The 27881-nt window shown below is 37.6% G+C and overlaps 1 protein-coding gene across 2 annotated transcripts in view; it reads right to left on the bottom strand.

Annotated features, from left to right (window-relative positions):
- The window catches only part of MACROD2 (mono-ADP ribosylhydrolase 2), a 1922332-nt gene that overhangs the window by 142061 nt on the left and 1752390 nt on the right, over nt 1-27881 (bottom strand). For both annotated transcript variants that reach the window (XM_063444038.1, XM_063444039.1), the window contains exons 10-11: nt 10419-10496; nt 5335-5406 (exon numbers count right to left, since the gene is read on the bottom strand). In XM_063444038.1, coding sequence (XP_063300108.1) covers nt 5335-5406; nt 10419-10496 — 150 coding nt within the window. The remainder of the gene's footprint in view (nt 1-5334; nt 5407-10418; nt 10497-27881) is intronic.

The following is a 27881-nucleotide window of genomic DNA, read 5'->3' as shown; positions in this document are numbered from 1 at the left end:
ACGGAAAAAGGCTTCTTTGGGTGCGGTTATTGCCTGGCCTGTAAGAGGACCGTAAATAAGAAAAGACACATAAAACATTTTTTTAGCAGAGAGGGAATAGAGTATCAAATCAAAGAACTTCTGACATGCCATTCAAATAATCTTATATATTTAATGATATGCCCTTGTGGTTTACAATATGTTGGTAAAACCACAAGGGCATTACATACTCGAATCGAAGAACATGGAAGAAACATAGTAAAGGGTTTTGAAAATCATAGTGTCTCTGCTCACTACAAAACATACCACAACTGTGAAATGAAAGATACGAAATTCTTGGGAATAAAAAAACTAGAAAAAGATTGGAGAGGAGGGGATTTTGATACTAAATTAAGCAAAAACGAAATGGAATGGATTTTTAAATTAAATACACTTATTCCCTATGGTCTTAATACAGATTTCGAGATGTGCCATTTTTTAAAATAGAATTTTAAAGTTAGATTTTCATCTATTTTTCAATTCTTTTTATTTTTCTTCTTAAATGACACAATTTTCACTTTTAAAAAAACTTTTTTTATATTTAGCCTTTTTAAATGGATTAAGATTTATGCACTTTAGGATTCACTCTCTGTCTACAAGAATATATTTTATACTATCCCTTTAATATTTACTGTATGTATAGAAAATCATTCTATATACTATATTTATACCTAAGTTATATGCCGAAATAATGATTTGCTCTTCTACAAGATATTATAAATTTTTACTATCCCTTTAATATAAGATTGCATACATATATAATATGCCACTATCGATAGCCATATGGTGAAATAATGTAATAGCTTGGGGTTGAACCACTGTCTATAATTCAAGTTAAAATATAATGATTGTACATATTTATGAATAATTGTTAGAGAGGCTGTTCTTTTCACGATTTCACGTATACATTATGTTTTACCGGAAATGCGGTCCTAATGAACCGCAAATTGGAACGCATGACATATCGGCATATCCCCATGTGACCGGAAATGATGGCGAAACCAAGGAAATGGATTGAAAGTGAGACTTGAAACGCAGGGCGTCACCGTTTCCATGGTAATCACCCGCGAATTTACAAGCAGGATTGACATTACGGATTCAAGAAGAGTATAAAAGCAGGAACAGGTCCAAGGAGGAAAATGAAGACTTTTCCATTTTTGCACATCCAGTTGATGAAGCTGATATAGCGAAACGCGTCCTGGGAATTTGGAAACCACCGGAATTTGACTTTTTTAAATGCCTAGTTAAGTGTTTTTATAATGTTATATAGTTTTATGTAATAAAGTATTTATATATATTTTTAAACACCACTGGCATTGTTCCTGCTGCTTTTATTTGCACAAAGAAGGATTGTGGTCCTTAACCACATACGCCCTTGATCAGAGCCGATTTGGATGGCTCTGGGTTTGTAAGTACCCTTTTACTTTACCCTTTTAAAATTCACTATCTAAGGTACTGCACCATATACCTCTCCTGATTTTAGAAACCAAGGAAGAGGAATAACTCCCACCATAAAAGAAGGGATTAGGATCGCCTTTACGGATCCTACAAGCGATTTTATTGAGCTATATCCATTAGCTCTTAAAAGTGTGAGTGGGAAATTATTTCGTTTTATACCTATTTCTGTATATCACAGGATACACTATTTTGTTTTTATCTGTGTTTTATTTCAAGGTACTATATGCCACATATGGACTTGTATGTATGAAACTAAGGTATTATCATAATTTATATACCTCACATTGTTTAAATATACAGCGCTTCACTTTACATCTCACTGTTCCACTATTGTTTAAAGATAAGAAATTTATGTTGAAGCAGCTTATTCACTTATATCACAATCACTAAATTAGCGCTAGTACACCCCCCTTTTTTCAAGAAGTCAAACAGTCCAAAAATGGCTTTGCTACTTTCAACAGGAAGAAGCCAATGTACTACTATTAACATAATTACTACAGTGAGCTTTAGTAGCTATGGTGCTTGGACCATTCCTTCAAATGTACTAATCTGTGTGACTTTTATCTTACTTCCCCACACATGTGTCTACCTCTATTTCACCCCTCATTTTCTCTCCCTTTCTAAATTGTGTCTCTCATTCTACCATCCATTGTCTCTACTTCCACGCCACACTCCCACACATGTTTCTTCTTTTACTCTCTGCTCCCACAACACGTCTCTCCTTCTATCCTATGCACACCATGTGTTTCTCCTTCTACCCAATGCAATGGTAGATTACCTGTACAAACAAAAAAAAAAAGGGGTTCCAGACAGAGAATAAATCAAACCATTGTCCGGAGCTCAGAAATCAAGGCAATATGCTAATAATAAGTTAAATCAGAATAACAAAAGCACTACTTTACCAGTGATGTAAAACAACGAATTAAAACTGAGCATTGGGGATGATGGGTATTTATAGGTCTCTCCTGGGTAAGTCTAATCAACAGCTGTAAAAAGTTCCATAGAAATAAATAAAATAATGACACCGGTGCACAGAAGGAGGTACAGTATTATCTGAAGTAATTGTGTTATTGGTGACAGTAAATGGGCAGTGCGTCCACTTTCAAACATTCCGTTTTACCATAGAGAGATGACGCACCAACACAGGAAATAAACACGTTACAAGCAGGAAATCAAACATGTACCAAAGGGTCACTCTAAGCATTGCACTCACTCCATAGGCTATGGTGCATAGAGGACATTCGTCCCATTTTTACTGACAGAACAACTTATTATGGGAGAGAGAGTGTGTTTGTGTGTGTGTGTGTGTGTGTGTGACCCTAATATACTTTGCATATAGTTCCAGGTTATAAAATGTGAGATCTTTAGATTTCATTGTATAAATTTCATATTTCATATTAATGTGCTATATTTATCTTGTATCTCAATGGCACAGGAATTTAATTATTACAGTTATTAAGATGAAAGGCACACACATTTTCTTTACTAAATGAAAAGATAGGCTTGCTATTATGTAAATGCTGGATAATATGTTGTGAATTAACACATTGGAAGAAATAAATAATGTATTGTGTATTTTTATGTATTTGCTTAGATGGAAAAAGTTAGCTGCTAAAAGTTTTTTAAAAGATCAACATAAAAATAAATAAGCGTGCACTATATATAGAATGCAAAGTCAGTGTTCCTTGACAAATTAAAAGCCAAGAAAATAAGTATTTTAATTATACTGGCAACTAAAGCAATTATAATTCGGTATTATAGGAACAAGAAGAAAAAATAGGGCAGCAAGTGATTTGCCTTCAACTTCCTCTTTAATCAGGTAATCATTTAAAACAAATATATTTCATTATTTTTTTTGTACACAGACCTTAAATCAAACATATTTAATAAACTATTATTTGTTTAATTTGTTTTACCTAACTATAGAAACTATAAGGGTTATAAGACAGATGAACAACAGCACATTCCATTGATTTGGCCATTGCTCCACTTCTAGAATTCTGCCCCAAAATTACACTGTGTGTTTATCACCAATATGCTGCTATGCCCCAAGCTGTGTGTATATCACCAATATGCTGCGATGCCCCAATCTGTGTATGTATCACCAATATGCTGCTATGCCCTAAGATGTGTGTGTGTATCACCAATATGCTGCTATGCCCCAAGCTGTGTGTGTATCACCAATATGCTGTAATGCCCCAAGTTGTGTGTGTATCACCAATATGCTGCAATGCCCCAAGCTGTGTGTGTATCACCAATATGCTGCAATGCCCCAAGCTGTGTGTGTATCACCAATATGCTGCTATGCCCCAAGATGTGTGTGTATCACCAATATGCTGCAATGCCCCAAGCTGTGTGTGTATCACCAATATGCTGCTATGCCCCAAGCTGTGTGTATCACCAACATACTGCTATGCCCCAAGCTGTGTGTGTATCACCAATATGCTGCTATGCCCCGAGCTCTGTGTGTATCACATATATGCTGTTATGCCCCAAGCTCTGTGTGTATCACCAATATGCTGCTATGCCACAAGCTGTGTGTTTATCACCAATATGCTGCAATGCCCCAAGCTGTGTGTGTATCACCAATATGCTGCTATGCCCCAAGCACTGTCCAGTGTTAGTGTAAAGTAATTCTATACTTTACGGAGGGCATCCCCCATAACATTTGGTGGATTGTGACCACTGCAAAATGTACATTTAAAGGGATACTCCACTGCACAAATACAAAAATGAATAAAAAACACCAAAATGTTTAGTAGATACACCCCAAATGAAAGCACACATGCATTTTTGGTCTAAAAAAAATAATTCTTGTCTGCAGCCTTTGCAAGCCTTCCCATTCTAACCCCACCCAGACTTTCTGTGGCTGTCCAATCACAGACTTCCCAATGCAGCACAATGAGAAGTCTTTACAAGGCAATTCCACTGAGCCGAACAAACCAGGAAGTAACAGGACCGGTTTTCTAACTGACGGCCAGAAGGTGTAAAAGATTCATTTATCATTTCTATTAACATATTTGATTTTTGTAAAATAAAAAACACACACTCTCAACATATAAAGCACTTCAACGAGCTAGGGGTCAGGAGTTTTACTTTAAAAACAAGTTAAAAACTGTTTTTAAAAACAGCATTGTCATTTTTAAAATTGCAAGACAATATCCGATTTTAATCCTCAAACAGCACCATGCTCATATCAAAAAAGTGCTAGGGATCTAGATAGGGTCACCATTTTTGACATTATGTAGAAGCAGGAGCTGTGGGTCACCAAATGTCTGGATACCTACTTCTTCTCGGCTTCATATTCCCACTCGTTCTGACTCGTTGCATCATTCTAGCCTCAATTTGTGTCGCAACATTTCCTACCATTCTCTTGCATTGATGCTGAGGTTCATGCCAGTATCACTTTTGATGCGAAGTTGGGACCAAGACTTGTTTCTATATCCAAAATGAGGCTAATATGGCATATTTTGGTATTGACCACCTATTTGGTTCCACTCTCATGACATCATATGTCAGACATATCTAGACTCAGACCCGGCGTGGTCTATTATAGCCTGAAAGTTATTCTTATTGATATTCTGGTGATTGACTTCCGGCATGTGTTGGCTATTCTGAACTCTCCAATCTTGACCTTGGCTTGTTATTCTCACGTTCTCACTTTTCTCTAATCTCTTGACCACGGCTGGTCCCTTTACTATCATATTATGTTAAGCCCATCCATTATAAAGGCCGGTGATACATACTGACATGCTAACTGTTCTGTATTTGCTTGTTGGGAACCTCTACTATCGGTACACCACCATATTCTTTATTAAGGTTAAAAAATAGTCAGTTTTTTAAAGGGTGGATTCTTACCTTGTGAGTTCTCTGATTTCTTTGCTTTGTATTTCTTCATTGGAGGGGATTTGGGTTTTTGTTCCATTTTTCCTGTGTATAGAAAAACATATATATCACATTGCGGTGTGTAGTATTTTTGGATGGTATCTCATTTTCCAAATGACTTTCTTGCATTTATAAACTTTTGTTTCTATATTTATCCAAAGGAAAACAAGATGTAATTCTCCCCTAGATATAATCGGAGGATTTAAAAAGCCTGCCATTAGTACATAGGGTTTTATAAAGAGTGAAAGGATGACTGCAGTAAATAGGTGCATTAATATAATGCAGCTGATTGTATTATAGTGATGACCCATCTAGTGTAGAAATGTCAGTTGATGTCCTGCATATGATCTCCAATTATAAAGATGCCATAGCTTTTATTATAAATATCTCAACAGAAAAAAAATTTTGAGGGGGGGGGGGGGGGGGGGAGGCATGGAAGAAAAATAAATTTTGCACTAATATATATCATAGAATGCATTACAAAGCATTTTACTATTTCAGTGCCATTACGTCCCCTCTATTTAAAGGGAAATTATGAGTTATAAATCGCCATCCCAATATTTGTGTTTTTTTATATTGGTAATGCACATACAAATAGTAAAATAAATAAATAAAAACATCTTCCCTCACCCTGAGAATACACTGTTTAGTGGTACTTATTCAACAAACTCCTGTTCAGTGGGGTTTTGTAGAATACAAAGTATTCTCTAAAAGGAGTTCCATTCATCATGCAAGAAAAGTGGAACTGTCCTTTAATATAGCCAAGGAACTGCCCAAAATATCTTATTTTTGTATAGCGTTGAAAACAATTGATCTGTGCATTATTGCTCTTGAGGCAGTCTCTTTTTTTGTCCATTCGGTCACTGTCCCTTTAAAAAGATAATGACTTTCTACCTTTGACTAAAATCAACACAACAATGTAAAGGCAATATAACAATACATTTAATGGATGGAGAAATTTATAGAGAAAAACCAAAGACCATAATCATTACATTTGATTGTAGATGTTATGTACACTCGTGGAACCCAATTGTTGTTAAATTAGTTTTAAGTTGTTTTCTAAGAATTTAGAGGATCAGCCATGACCCGAAGAGTCTCTCCCCTCCCCCCAGCTTGAGTTGTCACATGAAGTCGTTTCACCTTCCTTGATTTGTGTACAAAATACTTGTACAAGTTCTTAGTATTACACATTTCTTAACCCTTCCACTTGAAAATGGTGTAATGAAAGAGACTTCACCCATAGAGTCTTTGTACTATAATTACTAAAATAAGCTATACTGATTATGGTGATTGGAGTGTCCCTATTAGGTATTAGTAACACAAATGTGCTGTATGATGGGGGTGCCTTCAAAAAACAGAGCTTGCCCCACATTTTCAGAGTCTGCATTCCATGTACCAAGTCTACCTATAAGCCCTATGCTAGTTTAATATAAATTGCACAGTAGGGTATCACACACTTCCATTACAATCCATGACTGGTGTTCTACTAGACAGGAATGAAAATATGCAAAATAAGCAACAACTGCAGAATAAATCTTGGCAATCAAAAAGACAACGTTTTGGCTCTGCTAAAAAGCCTTTGACAAAGACTTCACAGCGGAACTGAAACGTTTTCAGTTTGTTTCTAATAAAGCCAGCTAGAACCACTTTCTAAGTGCCTTTGGTACTAGTTTAAAATAGTCTCAGGATAACTGTGCCGAAAACACAGTGTAGATTCTGACACTTGTATTGTGCCCGTCTAGGACATCATTTAAATAGTTGATCATTCATTCATGTTTGATTTTTATCTTTTGAGATTTATGCCCATGGTTCCTGAATGTCTTCTCACTTTGCTAATGGAATATCTGGCACTTGGATAACATGCAGCTTTTTAATATCATTAAGGAAAATTATGTAATTTCTTAGTTTATGCTCTAAACTCGTTAGACAAAGTACATTGATGTCTTCTAAAATGTTTATCAGATAGTGTTTATGATGGCAATGAAGAGATTGCGTGATGACAAAGAATATACCTAATTTAATGCTAAGATTCAATTATTTAACGAAATACTTTGATTAAAAATATATCGTCATTTTTTTTTACCCCCCAAAATACAATATCTTACATTATTTAATGTATCATTATCACATTTGGTGACATCAGAAAGTTGTCTACTAAAATTGACTTCTTGTTTTTCTAATTGCTCGTCACATTTGAAACTTGACAAAAAGGTAATTTGCATTTTTATGATGCATTTATTGGTCCATTCCGTGACATATAACTTCAAAATAATAATACTGATGTTGTATAAAAAAAACATGAATGAGAAATAAATACAATTACAAATTTGTTCCAAGAGCGATATATGAGTCGTTAATAGTGTGGGACACAAGGGACAAAGCTTGGTCACATGAACCATTACAGAACTAGCCATACTATTTGCATATCAGAGAAATCAGGTCGACAAGGGACACCAAGAACTGCAAAAGCCAGGCAGGTCTCTCTGCACACAAGATACATTAAGAATATGCAGATAATAAAAAATTGCTAACCATCACTGACGGAACTAGTCGTTTGTCATTTCTCATTATGATTATTTCCAGTTAAAGAGTTAGTTATCAAAAAGCAGAAAATCAAGGACAATTCAGTTTGGCTAAAATGGATTATATTTAATTTATAGAAGAATAATCCCGGTCCAACGCTACTATCCATCAAACATGAAATTTATTTAAGAAAACCAGACAAACTGGCTGATATTAAGCAAAGGGACACATATACTTGTGAACTTTTTTTTGGAAGAATTTATTAACTTTTTGGTATTTTCTTTTGTCTATTGCTTCTCTAGCACCTTGACATTTTCAGCCGTATCCTATGTTAGAACAATTCAACAAATACGAACAAAAATAACACTTTTCAGAATACTTTGATACATTTCCCCTACTGACTTTTTTTTTTTAAATCACTTTGGTTATTATGACATTTTTTTTCAGTTTGTGTAAATAACCTACTACATATTGTATTTAATGTAATGTATATCCAACTTTGCATTTTTTTTATTCTTTGTTGTATGAATGTAAAACATGTTAAACTTAAAGTGACGTAAATCTCTCAATCAATTCTTGGAAACCTGCAATTAAAACTATATGTCATGAAAAAAGATTGATGACCCAAGATTCTTAGATACTGAAACATCACACAAACTGATGGGAACACATAAAAAAAATGAAATGTGTCATCTGGCGAGCAAAGATTCTTCAGAGTACAAAAAGAAATCTTACATCAAAATATGATTGTCCATTACACTGTAATCTTATAATGAGCATGTCATCAAATCTTTGTAAATTGCTAGAGCGACCTATCTAAATAATATTTTATAATTAATGCTGTATATTTAAAATGGCTTGAAATATAAAATTCATTATTCATCTGTGAGTTCCTGGACCTTCTTTTTACAATACCCATGATGCCCTGTTCTTTTAAGCTTAAAGGGATACTCCGGACCCCTAAAGCATTTGCCGAAAAGGTTCATGTGTGAAAATTGGGTCCTATTAACTTTGCAAAAAGTTCAGATTTCAATAGAAGTGTACACTTAGAAATTAACCTGGTTACACCCCCTGGTTATCAATCAGGCAACCATTTATGTTACTTATTATTTTATTCTGATTTGTATTTATTTAGTATTTAGGTGGTTGTGTGTTCTTTTAAAAGATTACTCAAAGCACCATGACCACTTTAGTGATCTGAAGTAGTCATGGTGCCCGCAGTCTCTATGTGCAGTGTCTCACTGTGACATGTTTAACCGTTCTGTTTAACCCTTCTGCTACGGGAGGTGTAACTTTATCATCGGCAGCATAAGCATTGTGTCATCAGCCAGGAACTATATTTCTGGACAGGCTAATGTCAATTCTGGGTAAATTTCTACTCTGATATTATTGGTGCTTTCAGCCAATGAATGACAACAGCCGCAGCTTCTGGCTTTTGAGGCCTTGCAGAAACTGGAAGAGCATCACCAGACCACCTGGGAGTCTCAGAATTCAGTTCTGGATCTTCCCCTGCATCCCGAGAGGAAGTGTGTGCCTTGAGTTACTTCCTCCCAGAGACTGGAGCCATGCAGGAGGAGGAGGGTGGTTGTGAGGAGTGGGCCTGGCGGGGAGAAATACAGGAGCCAGAGAAGGCAGGAGAGGAGCCAGCCCCTAACTCCTAACCTTTTCAGACTGCAGAGTGGACATCAGAAAAGCCACTCTCCAGCACCCAAAAGGTAGTAAACTGGAGGGTGGCTATTACAGAGTATATTTTGACCTGCATGTGTATATGTATGTGTGTGTGTGTGTGTGTCTTTCAGTGTATGTGTCTGTATATATGTCTGTTTGTCAGTATGTATGAATCTGCATGTGTGTATGTCTGCAAGTGTGTGTCTGTGTCTGTATATGTACGTCTGTTCGTGTGTGTCTGTGTATCTGTATTTCTGTTTATATGTGGGGTGTATCTGGATGTCTGTATGTCTGTCCATGTGTATATGTATGTCTGCCTGTCAGTGTGTTTGTCTGTGTATATCTGTCAGAGTGTGTGTTTGTGCATGTGTATCTGTATTTTTATTTGCTATTTTATACCTTTACTTGGAAAGTAAGGCGCTAAAAAAATACCTGCAGCCCGAAGAAGTTTTAGCTATTTTAGTTTTGGCCCCTTCCTACTGCCACGTTGTGCAGGTCTGATTTAAATGGATGGAGTGGCAAGACTCCTAAAGCCAAAATGGAACTTAATCATGTGTGACCAAGTACCCTAGGGACGTAATCATGTGTGCACTAGTGACACCTAGTCTGTAAACATGCCAGTTATATTCTTCTCACCCAATATAGGCCCTACAGATTGCTGCAATACACATCGTTACAAGGAAATAGTTTTATGGCCGCTCTTCTGGGGAACTTATTAATTACACTCACTCCACACCAAATATCCTTCAACTTATTTACCATGACTAAGGGAGCACTGCATCACTGTTGGCCACCATATATACATATATATATACACAAATGCCATAACTGATGTCAAACAGATTGTCCGAAAGGAAATTACTTACCCGTTACTTCATTCATCTGCTCATCTTCTTTTTGGCCGTCATCATCTTCTATATCATCTTCATCTTTATTGTCATCATCTGCATAAACAAATGGAGAAATAAAATATGAAAATACAGATTACAAAACATTTTATGAGAGTAAGGTATTTTTTTCTCTGCTTTGAATTCCATTTTGTCACATTTCACTCAAAACACTATGCTAAGTATCCTCCGAGTGTCTAGAAGCATTGACACGTTGACATCAACGCATTCTAAACAAATAAATTATCACTTACAATACATTTTAATTTTGCCTTTTCCTTTTAATGTGAAATTTCCAGTTATTTTTAATACTTTTTATTTTGGAGCACCATAAAACGCGTTGTCTGCAGATTTTAATATAACAAGGTAGGTAGGTACTCCTGCCTAATAAAAGCAATCTTGCGATGACATCTGTTTCAGACCACTATCATACTCATCGTCTTAGAAATTGTGGACACTCACGCTGCTGATCTGTAAAACTGTGGTTAATTAATGAGACAGAAAACCAGCTGCTTAAAATATAACTTATTAGAGAGTTTCACTTTCAACAAAGGCAGACTGCTATACATAGTGCTGGTAAGACGTTTGGAAGCCAAGACTTCTTAAACTTGTTCACTAGAATTGAACTTCGTCAATTTAAAAAATTATGAAGTGAGCTATAGCAATGGTTTGTAGAGTTGTGTTAAGGTAAGAGGAAATGCATATGTTGTTGAAGCTAACATTGCCTTTATTATTGTGTCAGCATAATTACATAGAAGGTTAATTAGTCATATCTGTCCATTTAGCTGTGGCATAGGAAGTTATTATTATTATTATTAGTAGTAGTAGTAGTAGCAGTATTTATATTGCACCAACTTAGTCCGCAGTGCTTTACAATATTATAGAAGGGGGAAGTTTAAAGGACCACTATAGTGCCAGGAAAACAAACTTGTTTTCCTGGCACTATAGTGTTAATAGGTTATCCCCCACCCTCATGGCCCCCTCCTGCTGGGCTCTAGGGGGAGGAAGGGGTTCAAGTCTTACCTTTCTCCAGCGCTGGGCTCCCTCGGCACTGGGGACTCTCCTCCTCCTTCCGACATCATCAGCTGAATGTGCATGCGTGGCAAGAGCCGCACGTGCATTCAATCAGTCCATAGGAAAGCATTTCTCAATGCTTTCCTATGGACGCTGGCATCTTCTCACTGTGAAAATCACAGTGAGAAGTGTGGAAGTGCCTCTTGCGGCTGTCAATGAGAGAGCCACCAGAGGCTGGATTAACCCTAATGTAAACATAGTAGTTTTTTCTGAAACTGCTATGTTTACAGCAGGCAGGGTTAACCCTAGATGGACCTGGCACCCAGACCACTTAATTGAGCTGAAGTGGTCTGGGTGCCTATAGTGGTCCTTTAACAATGCATGATACACTTAGAAAATGTAAAAATAACAATAGGTAGATGAGGACCCTGCTCAAACGAGCTTACAGTCTAAACAGTGACCACATGGTGAGTTGATATGGGGATCATGACGTTCATAATACATGCTGGTTGACAATGGTGGCATTAACAGAACTTTGTGACTGCTCAATCATACAATGTAGCTCATGCTGATGGAGGTCACATTGATATACAGTATGATGGCACACCTTACAACTCCTGCAGCCTTCCATATTTTAATTCTATATATATGGCATGCTCCCCACGTGTAGGGTAGTCTACACTGAGGTGTGAATTCTGTGTGCAAGAAAGTCCATTGACTATGCTTGCTATCTCATTAACCTATTGTTCCCGTAACATTTAATATTGTAATAAAAAAAAACATGTAATATTGCAAATAAAATGACTCTTTATAAATGCCAATAATAATTACTCAAAATTAAAATAATGTTAGCTGCACCATGGGTGGATAACTCTAAGATAGGGCTTTCACCCTTTTTCCTGGGGAGCAAGTATAGTCATTGCACTTTCTTGCACACATAATTCACAGCTCAGTGTAGATTACCCTACTCATAGGGAGCATACCATAAATAAAAAATTAACATATGGAAGGCTGTGCCATCATACTAGTGAGAACCAGCATGTATTATGAATGTCATGATCCCTGTCTCATTTCACCTTGTGAGACATTATTCTGGCAGCTTATTATTATTATTATGATATTTATGGAGCGCCTTCAAATTCCACAGCGCTTTACAATGGGTGGACGGACAGACATGTAGTTGTAACCAGACAAGTTGGACACACAGGAACAGAGGTGTTGAGGGCCCTGCTCAATAAGCTTACATGCTAGAGGGAGTGGGGTAAAATGACACAAAAAGGTAAGGATAGTATTAGACTAGTGACAGTTGGAGAAGAGGAATCAGTCGGGAGCTATTAACAGTTTAATTGATACGCTTTTATGAAGAAGTGGTTTTTTTTTTTTTTTTTTAGCTTAGTCAACCTCAGGTATCACAGTCCACTAGGAAATATCTTATGGGCCAGACCAGGTCTGGAGATTACTGAGCGCACTGACCAGCAGCGCATGCACAAACCTACAAAGTGCCAGGTTAGCAAAGGCCCTTAACAATCACTCCTTGCTGTCTTACTCCTGCAGAACTTTGCAAACCAACATCCCAACATACCTGCCACTCAATTTTCAGAAGAATCGTTTGAGACCGCAGCCCACAACCCCATTGTCAGCTCTCCCATGCTAGTGACCTGGGGTCAATTGCCAACTCTGCCAGACCTCCCATGGATAACTCCCAATGATCCCAGGCAGGTCCAGGACATGTATGTCCAAGTTCTGCTTGAGATTAGGGGGGCCTGTAGTGCACTGTATCAAAATGTGCATTAACCCCCATTCATTATGGGAAATAAATGAATGGACAACCTCAATAGTCATGCAGTATGGGATTCTAAAACGTGATGGCTCCAATTTAAAAAAAATATATTATTATATATTTCATTTTTTGCTTATTATCATTCTTTTAGACAAACTGGTAAAAATAATCACTTGTTTTTAAAAAGAAAAACCTTTTTTTAACATATTATAGGCACTGGCATTTCTTAATAGTCTGCATTTAATATCCTATGCCCATTCCTATTCCTATTCTACAAGTTGATTAATTAAATATAGCATTGCATGTATTACATGTGCAACATAAGCACTTAGTATAAAAAATAAGAAATGCAAAAAGAAAAAAAACTAAACAAATTATATACTCCGCTCTGTTCAATGTCCTCGCATACAAATAATGTAGAGGTAATTCAATAGACTGTGGAGTATTCTGGGTACATTTAATAACTATCAGGCTTTCAAAGCTAGATTTCCTAAGGTGACACAAGATAAATGTAATCTATTTACCCTGTGCTTTCAAGAGAGACACCTTCATTTAAATCTTCCTCTCACTATTTAACTATGCATTTTAAAATAAACTGCAATCCAATTTATTTCATTCAAAGACAAATTGGTTAATTTTATGTTTTTAAACCTCCGGTATCACATTATTCCTGGTTTATTTACGAGGGCATACTTATTTAGCAGTATTAATCCACAGCTGACAACTACCCTCCCTTTTTGACATGCCAAGATTTGTCCTTGCCCCCGCAAAAAATGTTTTTATTATTATTATTACAGGAAGAAATAAATATGTAGTAGCTGATCCAGAAGTCCCAAAACCGGCGGTAAGGGCTGGTGGATTAGCTCCAGAACATGCCCACGGTCACTCTCACAATAAATGGGGAATAATCCACAGTAATATATAGAAAAAAAAGATGTATCACCAGGGAAGTCTAAAATGGGAGAGTGACAGGGATGAAAAGGGATGCCCTGCCTTTATTGGTTCTAAGGATAACAAAATACTGGGTAGGTAAAAATTAGTTAAAAAGGGAAAAACCTCAATATACAGCTGAACTGTGAATGAGCGTGCCTAGGTCCGACAGCGAAGACACATAAAATATCTCAAACGTAACCAAATGTTGGTACCAAAGCTCAACACAGCCTTAGCACATATAGCAGCGGTAGGTAAAGCAAAGGTAAAAAGAGGGAAAAAAGGGAAGGGGGTGGAAGGAGACCAAGCCCCCGAAGCCATGAACCAGCAAACTTCTTGAAGTCTGTCCCTATAATAACTCGGCACCGTGGACTAACCACTAGTGCCTACCTAAACTAATCTCCCTGCCTGAAACTGAAAAGTTAAAACAAGTGCATACTAAAGTAAAGTGCTACCAAGTGAAGTGGAAAAATAAAAAAGAAGTAGCTCAATGTTTCAGCGTGTCAGCACGCTGTCGTCAGGAGCAATGTCTATGTCTGGCTAGCATGCCTGTATATGTATCCTGATTGATTGGCGTGAAACACCTCACAGCTGTGTTGTAGAAGGGAAGGTGTGTCTTCACAATTAGTGTTACTAGATACTACCCAGGATGGTCTGGGGGGCGTGAATAAACACCCTTCCACTAATTCCCAATTGGATGGTGCCCACAAGGGGCGGTATTAGTCCAGCAGCTGTTACCCATTTAAAACAAATCCGGCGATCACACTACGGGGAGTTTATGTATAATTATCCCACACTCCTCCTCCAGTGGGCGGTCCTGTTAGTACTCCTATCGACAGTGCTTCAAACTCTCTTTAAAGCACACAAGACCCAAGGGCCAGATGGTCTCCCTGTGCAATACTTCAAAACATTTGGAAAGCTCATTTTGCTGCACCTGCTAAAAGACCTGAACTTGGTGTTGCGTGGGGGCAGTTTCAAGGCGATTCGTTAGTTGCCACTAGGAAGCAGCCAGCTGCGCCAGTTACACTCCTATTTCCCTTGTTAATGCAGACTTGAAGCTATCTTCTAAAGTCTTAGCATGTTGGAATCCTCTTATAAACCATACCAATCTCTATACTTTTTTAATTGCTTACTTCGGCTTTGACAAAGTTCGCCTGAAAGTCTGGATCTCCCAGAGATCACAACTGTCCCTTTCTAAAAGATTGGGTGAGATTGGAGTCCCGTCCATCCTCCTCTACTACTGAGCCACTCACCTTTTGAAGTTGATTGACTGGCACATCAAGGGCTCACACAAGCTTTGGATTGATCTTGAGACGACCCAAGTTGGTGGTAAACTTCCTTTAAAAACTTGGTCAGCTATTTCTTTAAGCAATAAGCAGATACGGGAATAACACTTTATTTGTGCAACCTTGAAGGTATGGTTTACTTTGAGGACTCCGACTCACCTTACCACAATACCATCCCCTTTGACCTCCATTACCTTTAACCCTGAGTTTGCAGGAGGGCTTACACCCAGAGACATTTCCAGACTTGGCAGTGCAGACAATGGTGTACTGAGTCGGGCCTAAAGACTCTCCAAGGCAAAATCCCAGATGGGGTCATCACAGGCATACACAGGTATTGATACTGCCAAAATGAGTTGACTTCATTCAGACAGGGAACATCTTCTAAAAAGGGATATATGTCCCCTATTCATTGCTACTACTGTCTACTCCAAGAGCTACACAAGGTATATGACTCGTTGGGAATAGAATGTTGGTTTCACCTTGACACAACACAAAAGGGAGAAAATCCACTCTCTGAGATCATAGACACTGACTTACCATTCCAACCCTTGCAGATGCTACTGCATCACATGAAACTCCCATTATCTACAAACAATTGTTCCCTTTCCTTCTAAACATGGCTAAATCTCTCAATCCTCTCAAATGGCGCATGACTGATTTACAAGCCATGCAAAACTGGATTAATAAGGTTAAAGAACTATGGGCAAGAATATATATCGTGTCACATGGTTTTTGACTCTCAGCAGGTTTACACACCTGATGATTTGGAGATTGACCGTTGTCTTAGTCTTGATGGGCTAGGGATGTGGTGGGCTGATCTGATGGGGGGCTGTCTTGGCAGCTTGGCTGAAGGTGTTATTTTGGTTTGGGCTGTGGCCTGGTGGCTGCGGGTGTAGGAGACCTTGTAAACTGGAACAACCAGGTTCATAAGTATGTTTCCTAATCCTTCCTCCCCCCTACCTTTTTTCCCTCTATTCGTCTTCCTCCTCTTCTGTGCCTTTCCTGGCTATGTGGTAGGTCGACAGGGAAGAAAGGAGGGCTGGATGATGGAGAAAACATGTGATAACATGTCATACTCCCCTTCTTAGTAATATGTGGTTGACGCTGCTACTTTCACCCTCTCTGTCCTGATTGGATATTGTCCACCTTGAGTCAGCTTGGAAGTGCAAACAACTCGCATACTTTGTATGGTTTACCATTGAATTAATTTTCGTAATCTATAACCTGTCTACGTTTCTACTCTTCTCTTTCTATATCTTTAATGACTCTTGTGAGGTGTTTCAGAATGGAATATGTACTTTTATTCATTGTCATTCTCTCCTTGTTATGTGCAATTTACTGCACAACATATCTAAATAAAGATTGTCTAAATCTAGGCAGATTTCAGATACAAGTCTTGGCACTAATTGTTTGGGGCTTGGACTGGGAGCAGATGACTCCTTATCCTTGGCTAAGGCTACCCAGTATTCAGATCTCCCTCTACGAGTACCTGCTGGCTTTACAGACCAGCTCCTCATACTGAAGAAAGCTTCTGAGTTATTTTACTATTTTCCATAATTTCCATATCTTAATTTGAGGCATTGTCTAGTGAGAAGACATATGACATTGTTTAATATAGTTGCAGACCCTTGAGAATTCCATTAAGAGGCGATGATAGAAAGAAAGGTATTTAAATCACTGAAAGAACAGTGTGAGGGGTTTGATAATAACTAGAAAAATATAACAGACGATGTACTGTTGGAAAGAGCTCTGTAAGTGAATCCAGGATTTTAATTTAATGTTAAATGATACAGACAACCTGTGCGGCCGTAGACATAGAAGTGCATTGTTTAGAGTGACAGGTAATAAAGATCAGCCTAAGAGCATTGTAGCATTCGCTAATAATTGCTGAGGTTTCAGAGCAGGGTGGTTATTTTTGGTTTCAGAGAACTGATGAGCAAGAACCAGATTTTTATGGTGACATGATTTTTAACACCACTGCCTTTGAGAAAGCAAAGAATTAATAGACAGGAGTTAATACGGGATAGCACTATTTGAAGATATTTTGATTAATGATTAAAGATCTTATATCCTAATGGAAAGTCTCACTAATTTCCTGATTGCATGCCTGTGTATATCTGCTAATTCATAATAAGCAAAACACTCCATACGGGCATAGGGTGTTGAGAAAACATAGTGGTATCAATGTGACCCTTAAGGAGTTAAATCCTCCATTCAGGTGAGATTGGGGGAATCAGGGCTACGAGCAAGATTCATTTTTGTTCATGTAAAGGTGCTTTTAAAAACAATATTTTCATTATGGTCAGTGAGATATGTTTCCACCTAAGTAAATCCATTTTTACAACATTCAAACCACACGCCATATCTGAGATATTTTTTGTTACCTTACCTTAAAATTGACAAATAACTTTGTATTAGCATGAGTACATTAATTTAATATGACTACTTTACAACTGAGTCTAAAAAAATCTATACTTTTCCTTCTATTATAACCTGAAATTAGACAATCAGACAGGTACCTCTAGTCTACAGTACAGATCTTGTAGGGTTTTCAGATCATGATATCATGAAAAGCACGAATGTTTGATACCAAGTTGCGAAGTAGTTATATACAAATGCGCACATGCAGAGTACATGGCGGCTTCCGCTGTTTTCTTTTCATTCTTTTAAGAAAGACTGTGTAGTGTTTAGTTTGCAATCTGTACAATATTTTCTATAGATGATGATTTTATTACCAAGGGACAACAGTGTCTGTGCAAAATGCCATTGTCTGCTCTCTTGAGCTTTTGGTGTCGAATGCTACATTTATGTTGAATGTAACTGACATTTAACATAAATGTCACTTAACTGACAGGAGTTTAAGATAACTAAAAGTTAAATTGAATTGCGTTTTTCATCTTTACCATTAACACTGTGTTTGGACTGCACTGTGGATTATTAAAGTTTTCTATTTATTTTTTATTGTGTTTACTTTGTAACTTGTTTTACTACCTGGAAGTGTGCTGTACCCATAATTATTTTAAGATTTTCTGTAGCTTTATTTTTACTTTTGATTTAGAGGCCATGAGGACATTTTTTTTTTTTTTTTTAAAGAGTTCAATACTATAATGAGGATGGATTTGTTGAACTAATTTGCATGTGCCCACCCAGAATACTTTGCAGTAGTAACATCACTGCAAATGTGTGATTTTTGTTGTAAAAGCAAGGCTTATGGTGTGCAGATCTTTGTTTAACATTGCATTGATCAACCACTGACATCAGGTGGAAGGGGTTTTCAAGCACAATTTTTCCCCACCATGACTTTCCTGGTTTGTGAATCGCAAGTAACGCCAAGCCTCAATAGCAAGCCAGTAACCAACCTCATGCTGATGAATTGCATTAACAATGAAACAGCTGTCCATGAGTGGTTCACTGGATTTGTATCTCTTCCTGAGTTGTGTTTCAAAGCTGTTGTGTGCAGCAGATACAAACTCCAAGGAATCCATGTTTAATATGAAATAAGGCAAAAATGTGATTCTTTGTTAAACTAATTTGCATATGCCCACCCAGAATCTTTTGCAGTAGTAATATTCTTGTCTAAACTCAACTAAATAAAGTTTATTTATCCAGTTACTTGTATTTTGCCTTAAAGTATATAGTAGGACTTTATGTGCCACCCCACCCTCTTTTAATGTAGTAGCGCTACGGAATCTGTTGGCGCTATATAAATGGCAATAATAATAATAATAATAATAAATGGATAAATATACCAAAAAAAGTATTAATTAAAAAAATAAAGAAAAAATAATTGCAGCAAATGTCTGCAGTGCAATGATCCCTCCCAGACCTAGAAGAGGCTCTACTTTTTTGGTTATCCAATGCCCCCAGCCACAGTATACTGAAATTAATGAATGCATGTATCAGTTTTGAGAATGGATGTGTATGCAGATCACCCAAGTGATGGCTCGACCAGTGCTGGATTTAGTGGTTCATGGGCTTGAAAGGTTGCATGGTCCTAATGAGAAGTCCTGAATTTAAATGTCTATGTTCATGGCAGTTATAGTCTACATGGGTGGCATATAGTAAACTTTCTGCTGTTCCACACAACTTCTGAACTCTACCTATTAAGTTATTGTGATGTCATATATATCGGACTTTGAGGCTTTGCACACAAAATTAAACCCAGCCTCAGTGCACAGTACAGATAAGGTACTGGGAAGTCATGAATAAATGAAGAGCCAGTATGACATGAGTCAAAAGCCGCAGTAGAGGCAGCGGTCTATTTTATAATAAAACCATTAAAAAAACAAAAAAGATTTTTGGGCCAATCTTAATGCATAGGCCTGGTATGGCTGCTCCAATAGCCTCTATCTTAATCTGGCCCCGTGCTCGGTACGAGTCTAACTCAGTGCTCATGTTGGATGGTTCTTGGATATCAAATGAGGAAATACATTTCTTCCTTTAAGATTACAGATAAATGAGCTGGCTTACTGCTGCAACAATTTTGCATAAATTGATGCAGTTATAAGCCACTGTGTGAAATCACTCAGTCATAGGGGAACTATGTGCACCATAGCCTGTGCAACAAGCATAATTTGTGATGGATTGTAAAAGGTTCCTTTAAATCCACAGGAATGTTATTATTATGAAAAAGATCTGAATGAAGCATTCTACCATGCATATTGCAATAGACGTCTTTTAATCATTACATTGCTCTGTCGTTAGGTACTGAGTTGAATGAATGAATAGTATTAATTATTCCACCATAGCTATATGATAGTGTTTCATTTATAAATATTGAAACAAATGACATTTCTTAAACATTTAGTCTTTTCTGATCCGAAACTGTTTTATATCTGGCAGAATATTCTTTTTGTGAATAAGAAGGCCAGATAGGAATATCTGAATATATGATGAATCTGTCCCAGCTTTATGGCTGTCTAGAATGTGTTGCTGCCACTGTTAACCATCCATTTCTTTGCTCATTTATAACCTGGCACCTTTGAGAGTATGACATTATTTGTTGATAGTCCTCAAAAGACTTTCTAATGCTAACATGGCTCTATGGCCCTTTCTAAAATCTGATGAAGAACCCCTATATAACAGATTATCAGATCTGACAAACAAATTTCAAGTTGTGAAATATATGGCAAGAAAAACTTTAGTTTGTCAGGACTGCCCAAAAAATGTGTCACCTCTTTGTGGATAAACTTATGTGACAGTTTTTAAAAGGTCTCTGAATGGGAGACTCTAAGCAACATAATCACTACAGCCCAAAATAGTATTACAGGCCAGTACAGGGGTGCTGTTAGGGAGTGGGACAAGGCTCCTGAAAAGCCCCAAATTTGATTTCAGCATCATTTTGTTGTTAGCCCTGAGACTCCATAAAAACTGCAATCAGAGGAATTTGCAATATTGAGAGAGAAATAACTCTTTCAATTACAGATTTTCCAATAATCCCATTTACTGATCTGCCAGCTATGTAATTACAAATGACGTAATTATGTAATGATTTAAAATTCAAGAAGCAGAGTTCTGAATAACAAACAAATATAGGGAGGAGCCCCTGGTCATTTAGCCATTTATAATGCCCCTGGCTCAGTGTTTTGGGCATATTGCCAAGGGGTATCTGGATGCCGTGAAGTCTTTAAACATAAGTCGGATCTCTCCACAGTTGCCTGCAGACCATCCATTTCTCAGCCTCGCTGATATTTTACACTATTATTAATATAATACAGGGCAGGGCTCGGTCACTACGTATGTACTCTGAAATCTTCATCTTGTATGACTGACATGGCTCGGTTTCAGGGATTGGTGTCAAGCTAGTGCTTAGTAAATAGCCTGCTTGAGATATTTGTTCAGCAAATTGGTTAATTTTAAAACCTGGATTGACTCAACTAATAGTACATGTATCAGTCGTTACTGAACAATATAACTGGAGACTTTTCCTAAAGTGTCATTTTACTTGGCATTTCACTGTGAAGTCATAGATGTTCAACTTTTAGTGGATAGACACTTAGTCACGAATTAAGGGACATTCCAACAATACAGTTAAAACGATACATTGTTATATTTGAAAATCAGAAACATGTCTTGTAGATAACACAACTAAAATGACAATATAGTCAGGTAAAAATAGCTAAGCAAAGCGCGCACACACACACACATACACACACATCATGAAATGAATTAGATTTTGCACTTTCCTCCAGTTAACTCATATTGACAGTAATAGGATTAAAAACTGAAAACAATCAGATCTGGTTTACGCCAAATACAGATAAAGTCTCATCATTTGTAAAGTTTATTACTGTATCTGGATAATGCAATATCTTTCTTTAAATAACTGAGTCTAAGCTTTTCTAAATAATTAAACTATAGATAGTTGAACCTGAGGTTATAGCTTGCTAAAGCTATTGAAACAAAACAGGGCTTGTCTGGTCTATAGTGAAAGAAGGAGATTTCCTGGGGGGACCTCCGCTAGACTCGACCAGCCACCTGAACGTGATCTGCTATGGCAACCAGCTATGTGTTTTTACGTTGTTTTTATTTCTGTGGTTGTGACTCTTGAATTAAGCACTCTTTTTTTCTGCCTGAGGTTCTGTTAACAGGTTATGTGCATGTGGAGAGCAAGGTTTTGGTGTTAGGTCATGTTCTCCCTCCACCCATAGCACTGCCACCGTGAGCCCTTCAGTGGTAAATGGATTACTACCAGGGCTCACATTCACAAAATGCTGGACAGTAACAATGATATGATAGGGTTAGGAGAAGGAACCAGTGTAGGCACATATTTGGATCAACAGCAAAAACATATGTGATGAAGGCTGAACTTGATGGACGCAAGTCTCTTTTCAGCTATGTAACTATGTAACTATGTTGTGGAGAGAGACACAGAATGTGAGGGAGAGATAGAGCTATGTTCACAAATGGGAAGGATTGCTGGCATGAGGGACTCAGGTATGGTTGAGGAGGTGGCACTTGATTCCCCAACGAGGGATATATTACCATACCTGACAATTTTGGTAGGTCTGATATTGGATGGGTGGAAGTTGGTCGATGTGAGGATGTGACTTTGAGGTGATTAGCATCACAGACAACAGAAAGACCTACCAAGGGAATACATCATTGTTGCACTAAAACATTGAATGCTGTTTTAGGGATTTTGCATGAGCTCAAAATGCCCTGAAGTCTTAAGCAATAGGAGTATATATAAATAAAAAGACTTGTGGCATGAATGGTAAGTCCAAGTGAGAAAAATGTAATACACAAATACACAACTGCAATCCTCAACTCAGACAAACTGTTTTTTCACACACACGTGCTCTACTGACAGACTTTGCAATGCATTCATATGGACAATCTATACACGTACGCACTCTAATACAAACTGTGAACAATGGTTCTTTTAGAAAGACTTAATAGCATATATAATTATGGGAAAGATGTAACTAGTCCAAAATGCGTGCTTGTGAATGACCCGGTTTCCTTTGCACCCTTGAACCTAATAAAGGTTGTTGCTCTTCCCCTTTCCAAAATGTAGATACAGTCCTTTTGTGTGTATGTCTGTTTCTTTTAACCTGTGAATTGTTTAGCAACATTTTATTCGGCTTTATTGTCTCTATATGCTGTTCTTATACTTGATCAGTGATTCCTCATTCTCTACCATAGTGGTAGATCTGTTTTTCCCACGTAAGAAAGTCCATATTTGACAGGATTCGCCAATTTGACTTCAGAGAGGCTTTAATCTTGGATGACATGGTGGAATAAGTAGTGGATAATACCAATCTTTCACTCTTAATTTCTTCTGGAGTGGCATGGCATCTGTCCCATGCCTGTTGTAGAATAATGTCCCTGTATCCTCTGTGTTTGAACTTCTTCCACATCTCGCCTATCTGTTGTTGGGCTATTTGGGGGTTCGAGATGTTTCTAATGACACGTAGAAACTGTGAATAAGGGAGGGAAGATTTGAGGTGTTTGGGATGGAAAATATCCATGTGTAATAATGTGTTCCTATCCGTTGGCTTTGTATATAGACTGTATGCCAGGCACTGTCCTTGTCTGTGTGTGTACATCCAGACAGTCCACACATTGAGAGTGCATTATTATGGTCAATTGGATAAGTGTGTTTATTGTATTAATCCCCTTGATCACATTGTTGATGGAATCTGCATCTCCCCTCCAGATTATGAACATATTGACGATAAAACGACAGTAGAGGATGATATTTTCTCCATGTGGTGCCAATATATGTTCTCGTTCAAAGCAGTACATGTATCCATTGGCATAGCTGCAGCTGCATGTGCCCGCAATCTGTTGGAACCAATTTTTTTCAAATCTAAAGTGGTTAAGAGTAAACATTGCCTGTAGCAACTCTAGTGTGAAGTCAATTGGTGTGCCCACATAAGTTGTAGATTCATTAAGAATATGACGCATCGCTTCAATTCCTCCTTTGTTGGGTATAGCATTGTAGAGACTTTTTACATCACATGTTGCCAGGGTAATCATGCCCGTTGGTAGGGTGGTGTGGTCTAAGAGTTTCAGTAAATCCAGGGTGTCTTTCAAGCATGTGGGTAATGTTTCAATGGTGGTTTTAAAAAGAAAGTCAAACCATTTTGCAATAGGTTCGATTATTCCCACAATGGCAGATACAATTGGACGGCCTGGTGGATGTTCCAGGCTTTTATGTATTTTAGGTAAGGTATAGAGGACGGGTGTCCTGGGGCTCTCCTGAATCAGAAATTTGCATAGATCTTGCGAGATGTACCCTGCTTCAAACCTGCGTTGTAGAATAGAATACATTTTGTGCATAATTTGAATAGTTGAATCTGCTTGAAGTTTGGTGTATGTATTTGTGTCTTCAAGTTGTGATTGGATCTCTGTCTTACAATCTGTGTATTTAAACAGTACGATACCACCCCCTTTGACCACTGGTCTTATAATTAGGTTGTTATCATTGGCTAGAGACTGAATTATGTCTCTCTCCTTTCTGGAGTTTTTGGAGTTATGGCTTTGTTTAGATTTGATAAATTTGTTGGTTTCTTGTTGCACACTTCATAGGAAGGTTTTAATTGAAGCGTTAGATGTACTTCGGTCAAATTTGCTTTGGGCTCTGAATTGTTGTGTTACTGCTTCAGGAGTCTGATTGATTCCTTTAAAGAATTCTTTAAGTCTCAGAGTTCTACCGAATTTGTGAAGTTCAATTTCATTATGGAAGGAGTTTGGGTAGTTGGTGGGTATGTAGGAAAGTCCTTTCATCAGGAGTTATTCTTCCTCTCTGTTGAGGGTTCTTGATGTGAGATTGAAAATAGAGGTTGTTTCGGTAGTTTGTATTTTGCTCCAATGAGTTCTGCCTTTCTGGCTGCACCTAGTGATGTGCCTTCTGCTTCGCATCTCGTGGCCAGCCTCATATGGACCCTGGATATAGCTCCTGGGTCTAGGTCTAAAAAAGCTTCAGTAGTACCTGGTTCACTAGAGTATTGTTCTGATTTGGATGTAGATTCACCCGATGTGCGGTCTATGGTGAATTGTTTGGGTTTTCTGATGGGTCTCTTACGTTGTGGTCTCTCTTTCTGCCCACTCTGTGTTCTTTATAGTCACTTTCCACCTTTTCCTGCTTCTCTCGTTTGAACCGCACTTGATCAGTTTTGTTTGTTTTGACATTCTGTTCCAGTTTAAGTATTGTGGGAGCTGGTTCTACTGTGGAGAGTATTTGTGCTTGTTTGGATTCTAGTTCCGCTATTTTCCGTCTGACCGCTTCTTTGACGTCTTCTATATTTATGAGCATAAAGTCCAGTGAGCATTTGCTTAAAACAGCGATCCGCTTTTTACAAACCTTAGGTTTAGTGCGTCCAATGGTGGGTATGTTCCTTACTCTGAACCCACGTGGTATCTGTAGTTTAAGGTGGTACTCTGAGAGAAAAAGACCATGGAGGTCTAGATATGTCTCTCTTTTTCTTAGTCTTTAGAAGTTCATGGTAGATGTCTTTGAGAGAAGTGGTATCAGGAAGGTCAGTTGTTGTGGTCTGCCATCTGATTCTTACTGCATCCTCTTCTGAATATTGTAATGTCTCAGCTTGCTCAGCTAGTACCCCCACCAGTGAGAGGAAATCTTCCATAGATGAGGTAGATCAGTAGTGTGAGGCATTCAACGAAAATGTTGGCTTTAAAGCCTCCACAAACCGTGTGTTGTGGAGGTATATGTTGGTTGCTAAAATGTACTTACAATGATAAGTAAGTCCTTTCAAACTAGAAAAGTAACTGGGTGCAATGCAGAGCTCCTGCTTGTGGAGTCCATAAATAGAAAAAATCCAATATGCTTGCACTGCAGGTCCAATAATATTAGTGCCTGGTGCAAATCCAGCAAACAGTGTAGATTTCCAAAAATAGAATGCACTCCAGGGTCTTGGTATGAAAAAATAAAACATAACTTTTAATTCATATTGTATAAAACAAAAAAATATGCATCCATGTTTCGGCTCACATCAGGAGCCTTCCTCAAGGATCGCAAAGATAACATTACAAGTATTAACAAAGAAATATATAGCTATAGAAATTATGTGCTTGCCCTATAAAAATTATGTGTTCCTGACCCAATAGTGTTTAATCCACCATTTAGGTGGCTTGCCCCCCCGTTTCCCCCTTAGAAAAGGTGAAAACTCACCTTAATTCCAGTGCTGCACGGGTTTGCTGCCGCTGGCCCTGCCCCTTAACTGTCTCCTTGATGACATCATCAGAATTTACGAATGACATCATCAGAATTTTTATCGATTTAATGCTTTCCCATAGGGAAGCATTGGATTGGTGGAAATCGGAAATGAGGTGGGATGGGGGCGGGGCCAAATGTTGTTTTATGGTGCTTAAAAACACATTGACACTCTATACAAATACATCCAAGAATTCATGCGCACATTGACATTCCTGATAAACACTCTACTTTTACGCAAATACAAACACTGACACACTGCTCAAAGACACACCTCTAATTTACAATCACACACAGTCATGCCATAAATAGCTGGACCTTCTTTAAACCGTCATTTACATACACAAACATATCCTACATTCACAAATAAAAGTCCCTCTATACAAATCCACCCCTGCCCACCCAATATTCAGTTTCCATGTAATGATTACTTTTATACATGGCTCATGTATATCTAATTCTAATGATTATTTTGAAATGTGACGTGTGCATCTTTATACTGTTTGTATATCTGTTTCCACTTCGTTAATAAAGATCTTGTTAACTGAATTTATGCACACGTCAACATTCCACACAATAACATACCCCTGTATTTACACTCACACACCAAACAGATACATTCCTGTGCTCACTGAAATTCTGCTCAAATACACTGTTACATTTATACCAACACCAAAGGACTATATTTAATAAACTCTGAATAGCAAAATAAATTCTGAATTGCAAAATGTAGGCTAAAATAGCTGATTTAGAAAAATAAATCCAATTTAGCAACAGTAATTACTTGCCCATTTTATCCTCAATTTTAGTCTTTGTATTTTAATTTGCTACAATTTAGTGTTGAATAAACCAGCATATTTATAGTACATGCAAATAAACTCATTTTGCTACCAACAAATATGGTTTTAACGCTTATTGTGATTGCATATAAATTACATATACTGGAAGTGCATATACAAAAAACACATGAATTGATGAGGTCAGAGTGCAACGGTGTTCACAATGATTTTACACATTCAAATGCAAACATGCTTTCATACACGTGCCTTCACAATATATACAAATAAAAGGATACACATTGTTATTTGAAATATTTACTCAATGCTGGTATAATGACCTTCCAAGACACCAGTATATAAATCTTCTCGGGGGTTGGGGGCAGAACGCTGTCACAGCTGTGTGAGCCTACATGTGTTTGTTAGATATTTTTATATTACTGTCTGACTGAGTGAAGATATTTGTTATAATGCTAAGCAATGCTTGAATGCTGTGTTCATAGGTTGGCACGTACATAGCCACACAGTGTGAGGAGCTACAAAAGTCAAGAAGACTTTCAAACCACAAAATCACACAGAAGTAGTCCAATGGACCACGTGTGCATCCAAGCTGAGATTGAAACCTGGCAGAATTCTGTAGGATGAGGGGGGAAACATCTTAAGGAATTCTTTATAAGGTGGCTGTACACTCTTTCTCAGCAAACAAAAATGGCATTTATTTCAAACACAATTAAGAGAATGTGTATTACATATTTGACATTTGAGTAGAATGTTCTTAAAATGAAATGATATTTCGTAACATGTGCTAATAAATGTTGCAATGCCCATAATGCTTTACTTTAATGGATACTGTGAATTTGGTTTATCAGTTATTTCCGCTATTCAACTTACCCTTTTTCCTCCAAATACTAGAGACTACAATACAGTTTTTTAAAGTAGCCTACAATAATGTAATACAATATAATATATATTAGT

The sequence above is a fragment of the Pelobates fuscus genome, chromosome 2 (assembly GCF_036172605.1).
Source record: "Pelobates fuscus isolate aPelFus1 chromosome 2, aPelFus1.pri, whole genome shotgun sequence".
Classification (NCBI taxonomy): domain Eukaryota; kingdom Metazoa; phylum Chordata; class Amphibia; order Anura; family Pelobatidae; genus Pelobates; species Pelobates fuscus.
Note: the sequence above shows the minus strand (reverse complement) of the source record. Positions and strands in the feature narration are given on the sequence as shown.